Source organism: Oncorhynchus clarkii, chromosome 12 (genome assembly GCF_045791955.1).
Source record: "Oncorhynchus clarkii lewisi isolate Uvic-CL-2024 chromosome 12, UVic_Ocla_1.0, whole genome shotgun sequence".
Lineage (NCBI taxonomy): Eukaryota > Metazoa > Chordata > Actinopteri > Salmoniformes > Salmonidae > Oncorhynchus > Oncorhynchus clarkii.
Genome location: NC_092158.1, coordinates 92,600,207 through 92,620,230, shown reverse-complemented (window position 1 = coordinate 92,620,230; position 20,024 = coordinate 92,600,207). Strand labels below are relative to the sequence as shown.

The window sequence follows — 20,024 nt, the reverse complement described above, 5'->3', positions numbered from 1 at the left end:
GTTAGACATTACAACATAAAGGTAGGGGCAACACAGGTTAGACATTACAACATAAAGGTAGGAGCAACACAGGTTAGACATGACATCACACAGGTAGGAGCAACACAGGTTAGACATTACAACATAAAGGTAGGAGCAACACAGGTTAGACATTACAACATAAAGGTAGGAGCAACACAGGTGAGACATTACAACATAAAGGTAGGAGAAACACAGGTTAGACATTACAACATAAAGGTAGGAGAAACACAGGTGAGACATTACAACATAAAGGTAGGAGCAACACAGGTGAGACATTACAACATAAAGGTGGGAGCAACACAGGTTAGACATTACAACATAAAGGTAGGGGCAACACAGGTTAGACATTACAACATAAAGGTAGGAGAAACACAGGTTTGACATTACAACATAAAGGTAGGAGCAACACAGGTTAGACATTACAACATAAAGGTAGGAGCAACACAGGTTAGACATTACAACATAAAGATAGGAGCAACACAGGTTAGACATTACAACATAAAGGTAGGGGCAACACAGGTTAGACATTACAACATAAAGGTAGGAGCAACACAGGTTAGACATTACAACTTAAAGGTAGGACCAACACAGGTTACACATGACATCACACAGGTAGGAGAAACACAGGTTAGACATTACAACATAAAGGTAGGGGCAACACAGGTTAGACATGACATCACACAGGTAGGAGCAACACAGGTTAGACATTACAACATAAAGGTAGGGGCAACACAGGTGAGACATTACATCACACAGGTAGGAGCAACACAGGTTAGACATTACAACATAAAGGTAGGAGCAACACAGGTTAGACATTACAACATAAAGGTAGGAGCAACACAGGTGAGACATTACAACATAAAGGTAGGGGCAACACAGGTTAGACATTACAACATAAAGGTAGGAGCAACACAGGTTAGACATTACAACATAAAGGTAGGAGCAACACAGGTTAGACATTACAACATAAAGGTAGGAGCAACACAGGTTAGACATTACAACATAAAGGTAGGGGCAACACAGGTTAGACATGACATCACACAGGTAGGAGCAACACAGGTTAGACATTACAACATAAAGGTAGGAGCAACACAGGTTAGACATTACAACATAAAGGTAGGAGCTACACAGGTTAGACATTACAACATAAAGGTAGGGACAACACAGGTTAGACATTACAACATAAAGGTAGGAGCAACACAGGTTAGACATTACAACATAAAGGTGGGGGCAACACAGGTTAGACATTACAACATAAAGGTAGGAGCAACACAGGTTAGACATTACAACATAAAGGTAGGAGCAACACAGGTTAGACATTACAACATAAAGGTAGGGGCAACACAGGTTAGACATTACAACATAAAGGTAGGGGCAACACAGGTTAGACATGACATCATAAAGGTAGGGGCAACACAGGTTAGACATGACATCACACAGGTAGGAGAAACACAGGTTAGACATTACAACATAAAGGTAGGGGCAACACAGGTTAGACATTACAACATAAAGGTAGGGGCAACACAGGTTAGACATTACATCATAAAGGTAGGGGCAACACAGGTTAGACATGACATCACACAGGTAGGAGAAACACAGGTTAGACATTACAACATAAAGGTAGGAGCAACACAGGTGAGACAAGACATCACACAGGTAGGAGAAACACAGGTTAGACATTACAACATAAAGGTAGGAGAAACACAGGTGAGACATTACATCACACAGGTAGGAGAAACACAGGTGAGACATTACAACATAAAGGTAGGAGCAACACAGGTGAGACATTACAACATAAAGGTAGGAGCAACACAGGTTAGACATTACAACATAAAGGTAGGAGCAACACAGGTGAGACATTACAACATAAAGGTAGGAGCAACACAGGTTAGACATTACAACATAAAGGTAGGAGCAACACAGGTTAGACATGACATCACACAGGTAGGAGCAACACAGGTTAGACATTACAACATAAAGGTAGGGGCAACACAGGTGAGACATTACAACATAAAGGTAGGAGCAACACAGGTGAGACAAGACATCACACAGGTAGGAGAAACACAGGTTAGACATTACAACATAAAGGTAGGAGAAACACAGGTGAGACATTACATCACACAGGTAGGAGAAACACAGGTGAGACATTACAACATAAAGGTAGGAGCAACACAGGTGAGACATTACAACATAAAGGTAGGAGCAACACAGGTTAGACATTACAACATAAAGGTAGGAGCAACACAGGTGAGACATTACAACATAAAGGTAGGGGCAACACAGGTTAGACATTACAACATAAAGGTAGGAGCAACACAGGTTAGACATTACAACATAAAGGTAGGAGCAACACAGGTTAGACATTACAACATAAAGGTAGGAGAAACACAGGTGAGACATTACAACATAAAGGTAGGAGCAACACAGGTGAGACATTACAACATAAAGGTAGGAGAAACACAGGTTAGACATTACAACACAAAGGTAGGGACAACACAGGTTAGACATTACAACATAAAGGTAGGGGCAACACAGGTTAGACATTACAACATAAAGGTAGGAGCAACACAGGTTAGACATTACAACATAAAGGTAGGGGCAACACAGGTTAGACATTACAACATAAAGGTAGGAGCAACACAGGTTAGACATTACAACATAAAGGTAGGAGCAACACAGGTTAGACATTACAACATAAAGGTAGGAGAAACACAGGTGAGACATTACAACATAAAGGTAGGAGCAACACAGGTGAGACATTACAACATAAAGGTAGGAGAAACACAGGTTAGACATTACAACACAAAGGTAGGGACAACACAGGTTAGACATTACAACATAAAGGTAGGGGCAACACAGGTTAGACATTACAACATAAAGGTAGGAGCAACACAGGTTAGACATTACAACATAAAGGTAGGGGCAACACAGGTTAGACATTACAACATAAAGGTAGGAGCAACACAGGTTAGACATTACAACATAAAGGTAGGAGCAACACAGGTTAGACATTACAACATAAAGGTAGGAGCAACACAGGTGAGACATTACAACATAAAGGTAGGAGAAACACAGGTTAGACATTACAACATAAAGGTAGGAGCAACACAGGTTAGACATTACAACATAAAGGTAGGAGCAACACAGGTTAGACATTACAACATAAAGGTAGGAGCAACACAGGTTAGACATTACAACATAAAGGTAGGGGCAACACAGGTTAGACATTACAACATAAAGGTAGGAGCAACACAGGTTAGACATTACAACATAAAGGTAGGAGAAACACAGGTGAGACATTACAACATAAAGGTAGGAGCAACACAGGTGAGACATTACAACATAAAGGTAGGAGAAACACAGGTTAGACATTACAACACAAAGGTAGGGACAACACAGGTTAGACATTACAACATAAAGGTAGGGGCAACACAGGTTAGACATTACAACATAAAGGTAGGAGAAACACAGGTGAGACATTACATCACACAGGTAGGAGAAACACAGGTGAGACATTACAACATAAAGGTAGGAGCAACACAGGTGAGACATTACAACATAAAGGTAGGAGCAACACAGGTTAGACATTACAACATAAAGGTAGGAGCAACACAGGTGAGACATTACAACATAAAGGTAGGGGCAACACAGGTTAGACATTACAACATAAAGGTAGGAGCAACACAGGTTAGACATTACAACATAAAGGTAGGAGCAACACAGGTTAGACATTACAACATAAAGGTAGGAGAAACACAGGTGAGACATTACAACATAAAGGTAGGAGCAACACAGGTGAGACATTACAACATAAAGGTAGGAGAAACACAGGTTAGACATTACAACACAAAGGTAGGGACAACACAGGTTAGACATTACAACATAAAGGTAGGGGCAACACAGGTTAGACATTACAACATAAAGGTAGGAGCAACACAGGTTAGACATTACAACATAAAGGTAGGGGCAACACAGGTTAGACATTACAACATAAAGGTAGGAGCAACACAGGTTAGACATTACAACATAAAGGTAGGAGCAACACAGGTTAGACATTACAACATAAAGGTAGGAGAAACACAGGTGAGACATTACAACATAAAGGTAGGAGCAACACAGGTGAGACATTACAACATAAAGGTAGGAGAAACACAGGTTAGACATTACAACACAAAGGTAGGGACAACACAGGTTAGACATTACAACATAAAGGTAGGGGCAACACAGGTTAGACATTACAACATAAAGGTAGGAGCAACACAGGTTAGACATTACAACATAAAGGTAGGGGCAACACAGGTTAGACATTACAACATAAAGGTAGGAGCAACACAGGTTAGACATTACAACATAAAGGTAGGAGCAACACAGGTTAGACATTACAACATAAAGGTAGGAGCAACACAGGTGAGACATTACAACATAAAGGTAGGAGAAACACAGGTTAGACATTACAACATAAAGGTAGGAGCAACACAGGTTAGACATTACAACATAAAGGTAGGAGCAACACAGGTTAGACATTACAACATAAAGGTAGGAGCAACACAGGTTAGACATTACAACATAAAGGTAGGGGCAACACAGGTTAGACATTACAACATAAAGGTAGGAGCAACACAGGTGAGACATTACAACATAAAGGTAGGAGAAACACAGGTGAGACATTACATCACACAGGTAGGAGAAACACAGGTTACACATTACAACATAAAGATAGGAGCAACACAGGTTAGACATTACAACATAAAGGTAGGGGCAACACAGGTTAGACATTACAACATAAAGATAGGAGCAACACAGGTTAGACATTACAACATAAAGGTAGGAGCAACACAGGTTAGACATGACATCACACAGGTAGGAGAAACACAGGTTAGACATTACAACATAAAGGTAGGAGCAACACAGGTTAGACATTACATCACACAGGTAGGAGAAACACAGGTTAGACATTACAACATAAAGGTAGGGGCAACACAGGTTAGACATTACAACATAAAGGTAGGAGCAACACAGGTTAGACATTACAACATAAAGGTAGGAGCAACACAGGTTAGACATTACAACATAAAGGTAGGAGCAACACAGGTTAGACATGACATCACACAGGTAGGAGCAACACAGGTTAGACATTACAACATAAAGGTAGGGGCAACACAGGTTAGACATGACATCACACAGGTAGGAGCAACACAGGTTAGACATTACAACATAAAGGTAGGAGCAACACAGGTTAGACATTACAACATAAAGGTAGGGGCAACACAGGTTAGACATTACAACATAAAGGTAGGGGCAACACAGGTTAGACATTACAACATAAAAGTAGGGGCAACACAGGTTAGACATTACAACATAAAGGTAGGAGCAACACAGGTTAGACATTACAACATAAAGGTAGGAGCAACACAGGTGAGACATTACAACATAAAGGTAGGAGCAACACAGGTGAGACATTACAACATAAAGGTAGGAGCAACACAGGTTAGACATTACAACATAAAGGTAGGGGGAACACAGGTGAGACATTACAACATAAAGGTAGGAGCAACACAGGTTAGACATTACAACATAAAGGTAGGAGCAACACAGGTTAGACATTACAACATAAAGGTAGGAGCAACACAGGTTAGACATGACATCACACAGGTAGGAGCAACACAGGTTAGACATTACAACATAAAGGTAGGAGCAACACAGGTTAGACATTACAACATAAAGGTAGGAGCAACACAGGTGAGACATTACAACATAAAGGTAGGAGCAACACAGGTGAGACATTACAACATAAAGGTAGGAGAAACACAGGTTAGACATTACAACATAAAGGTAGGAGAAACACAGGTGAGACATTACAACATAAAGGTAGGGACAACACAGGTTAGACATTACAACATAAAGGTAGGGACAACACAGGTTAGACATTACAACATAAAGGTAGGAGAAACACAGGTTAGACATTACAACATAAAGGTAGGAGCAACACAGGTTAGACATTACAACATAAAGGTAGGAGCAACACAGGTGAGACATTACAACATAAAGGTAGGAGCAACACAGGTGAGACATTACAACATAAAGGTAGGAGAAACACAGGTGAGACATTACAACATAAAGGTAGGAGCAACACAGGTTAGACATTACAACATAAAGGTAGGAGCAACACAGGTTAGACATTACAACATAAAGGTAGGAGCAACACAGGTTAGACATTACAACATAAAGGTAGGAGCAACACAGGTTAGACATGACATCACACAGGTAGGAGCAACACAGGTTAGACATTACAACATAAAGGTAGGGGCAACACAGGTTAGACATTACAACATAAAGGTAGGGGCAACACAGGTTAGACATTACAACATAAAGGTAGGAGCAACACAGGTTAGACATTACAACATAAAGGTAGGAGCAACACAGGTTAGACATTACAACATAAAGGTAGGAGCAACACAGGTTAGACATGACATCACACAGGTAGGAGAAACACAGGTGAGACATTACAACATAAAGGTAGGAGCAACACAGGTTAGACATTACAACATAAAGGTAGGAGCAACACAGGTTAGACATTACAACACAAAGGTAGGAGCAACACAGGTTAGACATTACAACATAAAGGTAGGGGCAACACAGGTTAGACATTACAACATAAAGGTAGGAGCAACACAGGTTAGACATGACATCACACAGGTAGGAGCAACACAGGTTAGACATTACAACATAAAGGTAGGAGCAACACAGGTTAGACATGACATCACACAGGTAGGAGAAACACAGGTTAGACATTACAACATAAAGGTAGGAGCAACACAGGTTAGACATTACAACATAAAGGTAGGGGCTACACAGGTTAGACATTACAACATAAAGGTAGGAGCAACACAGGTGTGACATGACATCACACAGGTAGTAACAACATAGGTGTGACATGACATCACACAGGTAGGAGAAACACAGGTGGAATATGACATCACACAGGTAGGAGAAACACAGGTGAGACATGACATCACACAGGTAGTAACAACATAGGTGTGACATGACATCACACAGGTAGGAGAAACACAGGTGGAATATGACATCACACAGGTAGGAGCAACACAGGTGTGACATGACATCACACAGTTAGGAGAAACACAGGTGGAATATGACATCACACAGGTAGGAGAAACACAGGTGTGACATGACATCACAAAGGTAGGAGCAACACAGGTGGAATATGACATCACACAGGTAGGAGAAACACAGGTGAGACATGACATCACAAAGGTAGGAGCAACACAGGTGTGACATGACATCACACAGGTAGGAGAAACACAGGTGTGACATGACATCACACAGGTAGGAGAAACACAGGTGGAATATGACATCACACAGGTAGGAGAAACACAGATGGAATATGACATCACACAGGTAGGAGCAACACAGGTGTGACATGACATCACAAAGGTAGGAGCAACACAGGTGGAATATGACATCACACAGGTAGGAGAAACACAGGTGTGACATGACATCACACAGGTAGGAGAAACACAGGTGTAACATGACATCACAAAGGTAGGAGCAACACAGGTGTGACATGACATCACACAGGTAGGAGAAACACAGGTGTGACATGACATCACACAGGTAGGAGAAACACAGGTGAGACATGACATCACACAGGTAGGAGAAACACAGGTGTGACATGACATCACACAGGTAGGAGAAACACAGGTGAGACATGACATCACACAGGTAGGAGAAACACAGGTGAGACATGACATCACACAGGTAGTAACCACACAGGTGAGACATGACATCACACAGGTAGGAGCAACACAGGTGAGACATGACATCACACAGGTAGTAACCACACAGGTGAGACATGACATCACACAGGTAGGAGCAACACAGGTGAGACATGACATCACACAGGTAGTAACCACACAGGTGAGACATGACATCACACAGGTAGTAACCACACAGGTGAGACATGACATCACACAGGTAGTAACCACACAGGTGAGACATGAAATCATACAGGTAGGAGAAACACAGGTGAGACATGACATGACACAGGTAGTAACCACACAGGTGAGACATGACATCACACAGGTAGTAACCACACAGGTGAGACATGACATCACACAGGTAGTAACCACACAGGTGAGACATGAAATCATACAGGTAGGAGAAACACAGGTGAGACATGACATGACACAGGTAGTAACAACATAGGTGAGACATGACATCACACAGGTAGGAGCAACACAGGTGGGACATTACATCATAATGGTAGGAGAAACACAGGTGAGACATGACATCACACAGGTAGGAGCAACACCGATAGCAACAGAGTTTGTTCACAGTAACGCAGGCTTGAAAATACAGTTTACATTTAGCACAGATAACACAGAGAGGAATCACAGGTAAGAAAGACAACAGGTAACATACCACTAACACAGGTAAGAAAGATAACAGGTAACATACCACTAACACAGGTAAGAAAGACAACAGGTAACATACAGTACGACTAATCTCTCTCTCTCTCTCTCTCTCTCTCTCTCCCCCTCCCATCTCTCTCTCTTGCCTCCCTTCCTCCCCCTCTCTTCTCTCTCTCTCTCTTTCTCCCCCCTCTCTCTCTCTTGCCTCCCTTCCTCCCCCTCTCTTCTCTCTCTCTCTCTTTCTCCCCCCCTCCCCCTCTCTCTCTCTTGCCTCCCTTCCTCCCCCTCTCTTCTCTTTCTCTCTTCAGCGGCTCAGAAAGTGTGCCACCTGCAGGGTATCAACGTGACAGACTTCACCCGTTCCGTCCTCACCCCCCGTATCAAGGTGGGCAGAGAGGTGGTGCAGAAGGCTCAGACCAAGGAGCAGGTACTCTTCTATTCTACTCTATTCTATTATTTTCTTCAGTATTATATTATACGCCATTCTACTCTATTATATTCTACTCAATTCTACTCTACTCTATTCCACTCTACTTTATTCTAATCTATTCTATTATACTCTATTCTACTCTATTATGTTCTATTCTACTCTATTCTACTCTATTTTGTTCTATTCTACTCTATTATGTTTTATTCTACTCTATTCTATTAAACTCTTTTCTATTGTACTCTATTATATTCTACTCTATTGTTCTCTATTCTACTCTATTATGTTTTATTCTATTCTACTCTATTCTATTTGACTCAATTATATTCTGCTCTATTCTATTCTACTCTATTCTATTATCTTCTATTCTACTATTTTCTATTATACTATCTTCTATTCTACTCTATTCTACTATCTTCTATTCTACTATCTTCTATTCTACTATCTTCTATTCTACTATTTTCTATCATACTATCTTCTATTCTATTATATTCAATTCTACTTTATTCTATTCTACTCGGTTCTACTTTGTTATATTTTACTCTATTCTATTCAACTCTACTCTATTCTACTCTACTCGGTTGTACTTTGCTAAATTTTACTCCATTATATTCAACTCTACTCTATTCAACTCTACTCTGTTCTACTCTAATCTATTCAACTCGACTCTATTCAACTCTACTCTATTCAATTCTATTCTGCTCTATTCTACTGTTTTCTACTGTATTCTACTCTATTCTATGCTACTATATTCTGTTACTTTATTCTATTCATCTCTACTCTATTATATTATATTCTAATCTGCTCTACTCTATTATATTAAATTCTACTTTATTCTATTCATCTCTACTCTATTCTATTAAATTCTACTCTGCTCTACTCTATTATATTAAATTCTACTTTATTCTATTCATCTCTACTCTATTCTATTATATTCTACTCTGCTCTACTCTATTATATGAAATTCTACTTTATTCTATTCATCTCTACTCTATTATATTCTATTCTACTCTGCTCTACTCTATTATATTAAATTCTACTTTATTCTATTCTACTCGATTCTACTTTGTTATATTTTACTCTATGTTAAACTCTACTCTATTCAACTCTACTCTGTTCTACTCTATTCTATTCAACTCGACTCTATTCAACTCTACTCTATTCTACTCTACTCAATTTACTATATTCTATTCTGCTCTATTCTACTGTTTTCTACTCTACTCTGTATTTTACTCTATTCTATTCTACTATATTCTATTCGACTCTATTATTTTCTGTTCTACTTTATTATGTTGTATTATGCTCTGTTCTATTCAACTATAGTATATTCTACTCTATTCTATTCTCCTTTATTCTACTCTATTATATTCAACTCTAAACTACTGTAATCTACCCAATTCTATTCAACTCTACTCTATTCTATTCAACTCTACTCTACTCTATTCAACTCTGTTTTACTCCATTCTATTATGTTCTCCTCTATTCTATTGTACTCTATTCTACTCTACTTTATTCTGTTATATTCTATTCTACTCTATTCTGTTTTATTCAAATATACACTACTCTAATCTACTCTATTCTATTAAACTCCCTTCTTCTCTTTAATCAACTCTATTATGTTCTACTCTAGTCTTCACTACTCTATTCTACTCTATTCTACTCTGTTCTACTCTATTATGTTCTATTATGTTCTACTCTAGTCTTCACTCCTCTATTCTACTCTATTCTACTCTACTCTAGTCTTCACTACTCTATTCTACTCTGTTCTACTCTGTTCTACTCTGTTCTACTCTATTATGTTCTATTATGTTCTACTCTAGTCTTCACTACTCTATTCTACTCTGTTCTACTCTGTTCTACTCTACTTTATTCAACTCTACTCTATTATGTTCTATTATGTTCTACTCTAGTCTTCACTACTCTATTCTACTCTGTTCTACTCTATGTTCTACTACTCTATGTTCTATTATGTTCTACTCTAGTCTTCACTACTCTATTCTACTCTGTTCTACTCTATGTTTTACTCTATTATGTTCTATTATGTTCTACTCTAGTCTTCACTACTCTATTCTACTCTATGTTTTACTACTCTATGTTCTATTATGTTCTACCCTATTCTACTCTGTTCTATTCAACTCTACACTATTCTAATCTACTCTATTCTAATCTACTCTATTTAACTCTAGTCTATTATATTATATTCTACTCTATTCTAATCTATTATATTCTAATCTATTATATTCTACTCTATTCTAATCTACTCTATTCTAATATACTCTATTATAATCTACTCTATTCTACTCTGATCTATTATATTCTACTCTATTCTAATCTATTATATTCTACTCTATTCTAATCTACTCTATTCTAATATACTCTATTATAATCTACTCTATTCTACTCTGATCTATTATATTCTACTCTATTCTAATCTATTATATTCTACTGTATTCTAATCTATTATATTCTACTATATTATATTCTAATCTATTATATTCTACTCTATTCTACCCTACTCTAGTCTAATCTACTCTATTTAACTCTACACTACTCAACTCAACTCTAATCTATTATATTCTACTCTATTCTATTCAACTCTATTATATTATTCTCTAGTCTATTGTATTCTACTCTATTCTATTCTAGATTCAACTTAATTGTACAATACCTTCCTCTCACATGTTCAGTTTAAAGTTTAATCTTATTTTCAACGAAGACCTGGCAACATATAATGTATCTGAAGCCATAAGTAGTTATAGTACATAGCCCTTCTCTAGGAGAAGCTTTAGTCAGAGACAGGGCTGTACATGGAGGCAGACAAGATGACGGTTCACACACTCACTGTCTCTCTCTCTCTCTTTCTCTGTCTCTCTCTCTCCTTCTCCCCCTCCCTCTCTCCTTCTCCCCCTCCCTCTCTCCTTCTCCCTCTCCCTCTCTCCTTCTCCCTCTCCCTCTCTCCTTCTCCCCCTCCCTCTCCCCTTCTCCCCCTCCCTCTCTCCTTCTCCTTCTCCCCCTCCCTCTCTCCTTCTCCCTCTCTCCTTCTCCCCCTCCCCCTCTCCCTCCCTCTCCCTCTCCCCCAGGCTGACTTTGCCATCGAGGCCCTAGCGAAGGCCATGTATGAGCGGTTGTTCAGGTGGATCCTGGCCAGGGTGAATAAGACTCTGGATAAGGCCAAACGTAAAGGAGCATCATTCCTGGGGATCCTAGACATCGCTGGCTTCGAAATCTTTGAGGTGAGATTGAGGAGCATCATTCCTGGGGATCCTAGACATCGCTGGCTTTGAAATCTTTGAGGTGAGATTGAGGAGCATCATTCCTGGGGATCCTAGACATCGCTGGCTCAGAAATCTTTGAGGTGAGATTGAAGAGCATCATTCCTGGGGATCCTAGACATCGCTGGCTTTGAAATCTTTGAGGTGAGATTGAGGAGCATCCTCTTTAAATTGACAGAGAAAGGAATTCCTGCAGGGGTCCCGTGAGGCGAGTTGGTAGCTCATGGAGCATCGCAACGCCAAGGTTGTGGGTTCGATTCCCATGGAGGACCGGTAAAATAAAATGATGCAGCCACGACTGTAATTCACTCTGGATTCGAGCATCTGCTATATTACTGATTTAAACCATTTCAAATGGGTAAATGTAGCGATTTGGGAGCCCCATCTACCTCCCAAAAGGGACATTTCCCCAGAACATTTCCTACTATGATTATTATTATCCCACAATTAAAAACACCCCCTACGGAACCTAGTCAAAGTAGTGCACTAAATAGGGAATAGGATGTAATGTGGGATGCAAGCCTGATGTACCGGACTATGAGGTGAGCAGTACCTCTCTGTTCACATCCATCTCTCCCATCTCCTTCTCCTCAGGAACTACCACGGTACTGTAGCTCTGTGTAAACCACTATGTACCTTCTCCTCAGGAACTACCACGGTACTGTAGCTCTGTGTAAACCACTATGTACCTTCTCCTCAGGAACTACCAGGGTACTGTAGCTCTGTGTAAACCACTATGTTCCTTCTCCTTCTCCTCAGGAACTACCACGGTACTGTAGCTCTGTGTAAACCACTATGTACCTTCTCCTCAGGAACTACCAGGGTACTGTAGCTCTGTGTAAACCACTATGTACCTTCTCCTCAGGAACTACCACGGTACTGTAGCTCTGTGTAAACCACTGTGTACCTTCTCCTCAGGAACTACCACGGTACTGTACCTCTGTGTAAACCACTATGTTCCTTCTCCTTCTCCTCAGGAACTACCAGGGTACTGTAGCTCTGTGTCAACCACTATGTACCTTCTCCTCAGGAACTACCACGGTACTGTAGCTCTGTGTAAACCACTATGTACCTTCTCCTCAGGAACTACCACGGTACTGTACCTCTGTGTAAACCACTATGTACCTTCTCCTCAGGACAACTCTTTTGAGCAGCTGTGCATCAACTACACCAACGAGCGTCTGCAGCAGCTGTTCAACCACACCATGTTCATCCTGGAGCAGGAGGAGTACAAGAGAGAGGGGATCGACTGGGCCTTCATAGACTTCGGCCTGGACCTGCAGCCCTGCATCGAGCTCATCGAGAGACCGGTAACACACACACACAGAGACACACACATACTGTACACATTGGACCTGCAGCCCTGCACATACGAATGGGTGCTGGTTCCCTAAAGCTAACCCTCCCCCCACCCTTCTAGAACAATCCTCCAGGTATCTTGGCTCTGTTGGATGAGGAGTGCTGGTTCCCTAAAGCTAACCCTCCTCCCACCCTTCTAGAACAATCCTCCAGGTATCTTGGCTCTGTTGGATGAGGAGTGCTGGTTCCCTAAAGCTGACCCTCCCCCCACCCTTCTAGAACAATCCTCCAGGTATCTTGACTCTGTTGGATGAGGAGTGCTGGTTCCCTAAAGCTGACCCTCCCCCCACCCTTCTAGAACAATCCTCCAGGTATCTTGGCTCTGTTGGATGAGGAGTGCTGGTTCCCTAAAGCTGACCCTCCCCCCACCCTTCTAGAACAATCCTCCAGGTATCTTGGCTCTGTTGGATGAGGAGTGCTGGTTCCCTAAAGCTAACCCTCTCCCCACCCTTCTAGAACAATCCTCCAGGTATCTTGGCTCTGTTGGATGAGGAGTGCTGGTTCCCTAAAGCTAACCCTCCTCCCACCCTTCTAGAACAATCCTCCAGGTATCTTGGCTCTGTTGGATGAGGAGTGCTGGTTCCCTAAAGCTGACCCTCCTCCCACCCTTCTAGAACAATCCTCCAGGTATCTTGGCTCTGTTGGATGAGGAGTGCTGGTTCCCTAAAGCTAACCCTCCCCCCACCCTTCTAGAACAATCCTCCAGGTATCTTGGCTCTGTTGGATGAGGAGTGCTGGTTCCCTAAAGCTAACCCTCCTCCCACCCTTCTAGAACAATCCTCCAGGTATCTTGGCTCTGTTGGATGAGGAGTGCTGGTTCCCTAAAGCTAACCCTCCTCCCACCCTTCTAGAACAATCCTCCAGGTATCTTGGCTCTGTTGGATGAGGAGTGCTGGTTCCCTAAAGCTAACCCTCCTCCCACCCTTCTAGAACAATCCTCCAGGTATCTTGGCTCTGTTGGATGAGGAGTGCTGGTTCCCTAAAGCTAACCCTCCTCCCACCCTTCTAGAACAATCCTCCAGGTATCTTGGCTCTGTTGGATGAGGAGTGCTGGTTCCCTAAAGCTAACCCTCCCCCCACCCTTCTAGAACAATCCTCCAGGTATCTTGGCTCTGTTGGACGAGGAGTGCTGGTTCCCTAAAGCCACAGACTTGTCCTTCGTTGAGAAGCTGATGAACACACACACGTCCCACTGCAAGTTCTCCAAACCCAAATCACTCAAAGACAAGACTGCCTTCTCTGTTCTTCACTACGCTGGCAAGGTGAGATGATATATTTCTGTCTGAAGAGTTCTTCACTATGCTGGCAAAGTGAGATTATATATTTCTGTCTGAAGAGTTCTTCACTACTCAGGCAGGGTGAGATGAGATGATATATTTCTGTCTGAAGAGTTCTCCACTATGCTGGCAGGGTGAGATGAGATGATATATTTCTGTCTGAAGAGTTCTCCACTATGCTGGCAGGGTGAGGTGAGATTATATATTTCTGTCTGAAGAGGTCTTCACTAGGCCGGCAGGGTGAGATTATATATTTCTGTCTGAAGAGGTCTTCACTAGGCTGGCATGGTGAGATTATATATTTCTGTCTGAAGAGTTCTTCACTAGGCCGGCAGGGTGAGATTATATATTTCTGTCTGAAGAGGTCTTCACTAGGCCGGCAGGGTGAGATTATATATTTCTGTCTGAAGAGGTCTTCACTAGGCTGGCATGGTGAGATTATATATTTCTGTCTGAAGAGGTCTTCACTAGGCCGGCAGGGTGAGATTATATATTTCTGTCTGAAGAGGTCTTCACTAGGCCGGCATGGTGAGATTATATATTTCTGTCTGAAGAGGTCTTCACTAGGCTGGCATGGTGAGATTATATATTTCTGTCTGAAGAGTTCTTCACTATGCTGGCAGGGTGAGATGAGATGATATATTTCTGTCTGAAGAGGTCTTCACTAGGCCGGCAGGGTGAGATGAGATTATATATTTCTGTCTGAAGAGGTCTTCACTAGGTTGTGTTGTGGTTATGTTGTGTTGGGGTTGTGGTTGTGTTGTGGTTGTGTTATACAGTAGGTGGACTACAATGGGGTCAGTTGACTGACGGAGAACATGGTTGTGGTTATGTTGTGTTGTGTTGTGGTTGTGTTGTGGTTGTGGTTATATTATGTTGTGTTGTGTTGTGGTAATGTTGTGGTTATGTTATGGTTATGTTGTGTTATACAGTAGGTGGACTACAACAGTGCCAGCTGGCTGACGGAGAACATGGTTGTGTTGTGGTTGTGGTTATATTGTGTTGTGGTTGTGCTTGTGGTTATGTTGTGTTGTGGTTGTGGTTATGTTGTGTTGTGGTTGTGTTATACAGTAGGTGGTCTACAACAGTGCCAGCTGGCTGACGGAGAACATGGTTGTGTTGTGGCTATGTTGTGTTGTGGTTATGTTGTGTTGTGGTTGTGTTATACAGTAGGTGGACTACAACAGTGCCAGCTGGCTGACGGAGAACATGGTTGTGTTGTGGTTGTGGTTATATTATGTTGTGTTGTGGTTATGTTGTGGTTGTGTTGTGGTTGTGTTGTGGTTGTGGTTATATTATGTTGTGTTGTGGTTATGTTGTGGTTGTGTTATGGTTATGTTATGGTTATGTTGTGTTATACAGTAGGTGGACTACAACAGTGCCAGCTGGCTGACGGAGAACATGGTTGTGTTGTGGTTGTGGTTATATTATGTTGTGTTGTGGTTATGTTGTGGTTGTGTTATGGTTATGGTTATGTTGTGTTATACAGTAGGTGGACTACAACAGTGGCAGCTGGCTGACGGAGAACATGGTTGTGTTGTGTTTATGTTGTGTTGTGGTTGTGGTTATGTTGTGGTTGTGTGTATGTTGTGTTGTGGTTGTGGTTATGTTGTGGTTGTGTTATACAGTAGGTGGTCTACAACAGTGCCAGCTGGCTGACGGGAGAACATGGTTGTGTTGTGGTTGTGGTTATATTGTGTTATGATTGTGGTTGTGTTATGGTTGTATTGTGGTTGTGTTATGGTTGTGTTGTGGTTATGTTGTGGTTGTGTTATGGTTGTATTGTGGTTGTGTTGTGGTTGTATTGTGGTTGTGTTATGGTTGTATTGTGGTTGTGTTGTGGTTATGTTGTGGTTGTGTTATGGTTGTATTGTGGTTGTGTTATGGTTGTATTGTGGTTGTGTTGTGGTTGTAGTGTGGTTGTGTTGTGGTTATGTTGTGGTTGTGTTGTGGTTGTGTTGTGGTTGTGTTGTGGTTGTATTGTGGTTGTGTTGTGGTTGTGTTGTGGTTGTATTGTGGTTGTGTTGTGGTTGTGTTATGGTTGTATTGTGGTTGTGTTGTGGTTGTGTTATGGTTGTATTGTGGTTGTGTTATAGGTGGACTACAACGGGGCCAACTGGCTGACTAAGAACATGGACCCTCTGAATGACAACGTGACGGCTCTCCTCAACAACTCATCCAACCCCTTCATACAGGACCTCTGGAAGGATGGTGAGCCACAGGAAGCGTCCCAAAATGGCACCCTGTTCCCTATGTGGTGCACTACGTTAGACCAGGCCCCATAGCACTCTGGTCAAAAGTAGTGCACTGTATATAAGGAATATTATATTTAGGATGCAAGCACAGTTGGTCTACTACCTATTCACTTTACTGTACTCCTATCAGTAGACATGTGTTGTTACTGTACTCCTATCAGTATTCATCAGTATTCTACTTCAGTATTCAGTCTCTCCTTCTTGTCTGTCACCTGTTCTTCTCCCTCCCTCTCTCTTTCATCTCCTCCTCTTTCTCCCCCCCTCTCTCTCTCTTTCATCTCCTCCTCTTTCTCCCTGCCTCTCTCTTTCATCTCCTCCTCTTTCTCCCCCCCTCTCTCTTTCATCTCCTCCTCTTTCTCCCCCCCTCTCTCTTTCATCTCCTCCTCTTTCTCCCTCCCTCTCTCTTTCATCTCCTCCTCTTTTCCCCCCCTCTCTCTTTCATCTCCTCCTCTTTCTCCCTCCCTCTCTCTTTCATCTCCTCCTCTTTCTCCCTCCCTCTCTCTTTCATCTCCTCCTCTTTCTCCCTCCCTCTCTCTTTCATCTCCTCCTCTTTCTCCCTCCCTCTCTCTTTCATCTCCTCCTCTTTCTCCCTCCCTCTCTCTTTCATCTCCTCCTCTTTCTCCCTCCCTCTCTCTTTCATCTCCTCCTCTTTCTCCCTCCCTCTCTCTTTCATCTCCTCCTCTTTCTCCCTCCCTCTCTCTTTCATCTCCTCCTCTTTCTCCCCCCCTCTCTCTTTCATCTCCTCCTCTTTCTCCCTCCCTCTCTCTTTCATCTCCTCCTCTTTCTCCCTCCCTCTCTCTTTCATCTCCTCCTCTTTCTCCCTCCCTCTCTCTTTCATCTCCTCCTCTTTCTCCCTCCCTCTCTCTTTCATCTCCTCCTCTTTCTCCCTCCCTCTCTCTTTCATCTCCTCCTCTTTCTCCCTCCCTCTCTCTTTCATCTCCTCCTATTTCTCCCTCCCTCTCTCTTTCATCTCCTCCTCTTTCTCCCTCCCTCTCTCTTTCATCTCCTCTTTCTCCCTGCCTCTCTCTTTCATCTCCTCCTCTTTCTCCCTCCCTCTCTCTTTCATCTCCTCCTCTTTCTTCCTGCCTCTCTCTTTCATCTCCTCCTCTTTCATCTCCTCCTCTCACCTTTTCCTCCCCTAGCCTCTCTTCTCAGAGATCATGAATAATCCCTGTTCTGTTTCCAGTGGACCATGTGGTGGGTCTGGAGACCATTACCAAGATGTCAGAGAGCTCGGCCCCCAGCGCCACCAAGTCTAAGAAGGGCATGTTCAGGACAGTGGGCCAGCTCTACAAGGAATCCCTGGGCAAACTGATGACCACGTTGAACAACACACAGCCCAACTTCATACGCTGTATCATCCCCAACCACGAGAAGAGGGTAGGACACTATCCCCCTTACCCAAAACACTTACCGCTATTTCTATACGTTTCCTCAATTCATCTCCTCTCTCTTGAGTCACCTCTGATCTCTCTCTCTCCCTCATTATTCCTGTGTGTGTGTGTAGGCAGGGAAGCTGGATGCTAACCTGGTTCTGGAACAGTTGAGGTGTAACGGGGTTCTGGAAGGGATCCGTATCTGCAGACAGGGCTTCCCCAACCGCATCGTGTTCCAAGAGTTCCGACAACGGTGAGGAACGTTCTAACACTAACGTTAAGGAACCACGATCGTGTCTGTGTAGTTAACACATAACAACGTGTTCTCTTCCTTCTGTCTTCCTCTCTTTCTTCCTCTTCTTCTTCCTCTTCCTCTTCTTGTAGCTATGAGATCCTAGCAGCCAACTGCATCCCAAAGGGTTTCATGGACGGGAAACAGGCTTGTCAACTAATGGTGATTTCATCTAACTGAAACGTCTGAGTTGTTCTAACTGAAACGTCTGAGTTGATCTAACTGAAACGTCTGAGTTGATCTAACTGAAACGTCTGAGTTGATCTAACTGAAACGTCTGAGTTGATCTTACTGATACGTCTGAGTTGATCTAACTGAAAACGTCTGAGTTGATCTAACTGAAACGTCTGAGTTGATCTAACTGAAAGGTCTGAGTTGATCTAACTGAAAACGTCTGAGTTGATCTAACTGAAAACGTCTGAGTTGATTTAACTGAAAACGTCTGAGTTGATCTAACTGAAACGTCTGAGTTGATCTAACTGAAACGTCTGAGTTGATCTAACTGATACGTCTGAGTTGATCTAACTGAAAACGTCTGAGTTGATCTAACTGAAACGTCTGAGTGGATCTAACTGAAAACGTCTGAGTTAGATCTAACTGAAAGGTCTGAGTGGATCTAACTGAAAACGTCTGAGTTGATCTAACTGAAACGTCTGAGTTGATCTAACTGAAACGTCTGAGTTGATCTAACTGATACATCTGAGTTGATCTAACTGAAACGTCTGAGTTGATCTAGCTGAAACGTCTGAGTTGATCTAACTGATTCAGTCACTGAGCCTAAAAACCTTTTGGCACATTTGAACCTGCACTTTTTAGAAAACCTAAAGTTGAGCAATGAACTAAATGGGACAAATGTTTCTACCTTAGTTCTGGATAAGTAAAGAGTTATTCTAAAGGGACCTTTGTGTTGAAAGGTGTCATGATAAAGGTGTCATGATAAAAGTGCCATGATAAAGGTGCCATGATAAAGGTGTCATGATAACGGTGTCATGATAAAGGTGCCACGATAAAGGTGTTATGACTTCCTCTCCAGATGAAGCACCTGGACCTGGACCCTAATCTGTTCCGTATTGGTCAGAGTAAGATGTTCTTCAGAACAGGAGTGTTAGCCCAGCTGGAGGAGGAGAGGGACCTTAAACTGACCGTGGTCATCATCGCCTTCCAGGCCCACGCTAGGAGCTTCCTGTCGCGCCGGTTAGTGTAACAGTGTTGTTTCCAGCCTGGGTTCCCCACACCGGGACCCTCACATCGACAAATTACAGCCGTGAGGTAGCGTTGCCAGTAGGTTAGTGTAACAGTGTTGTTTCCAGCCTGGG

General features: G+C 42.3%; 1 protein-coding gene across 1 annotated transcript in view; it reads left to right on the top strand.

Annotated features, from left to right (window-relative positions):
• LOC139421666 (myosin-11-like) overlaps positions 1–20,024 on the top strand; it is a 195,888-nt gene that overhangs the window by 22,041 nt on the left and 153,823 nt on the right. Inside the window, exons 11-19 of the mRNA XM_071172756.1 lie at positions 8,759–8,877; positions 11,958–12,110; positions 13,286–13,459; positions 14,597–14,770; positions 16,882–16,996; positions 18,227–18,420; positions 18,548–18,669; positions 18,801–18,870; positions 19,742–19,902. Coding sequence (XP_071028857.1) covers positions 8,759–8,877; positions 11,958–12,110; positions 13,286–13,459; positions 14,597–14,770; positions 16,882–16,996; positions 18,227–18,420; positions 18,548–18,669; positions 18,801–18,870; positions 19,742–19,902 — 1,282 coding nt within the window. The remainder of the gene's footprint in view (positions 1–8,758; positions 8,878–11,957; positions 12,111–13,285; positions 13,460–14,596; positions 14,771–16,881; positions 16,997–18,226; positions 18,421–18,547; positions 18,670–18,800; positions 18,871–19,741; positions 19,903–20,024) is intronic.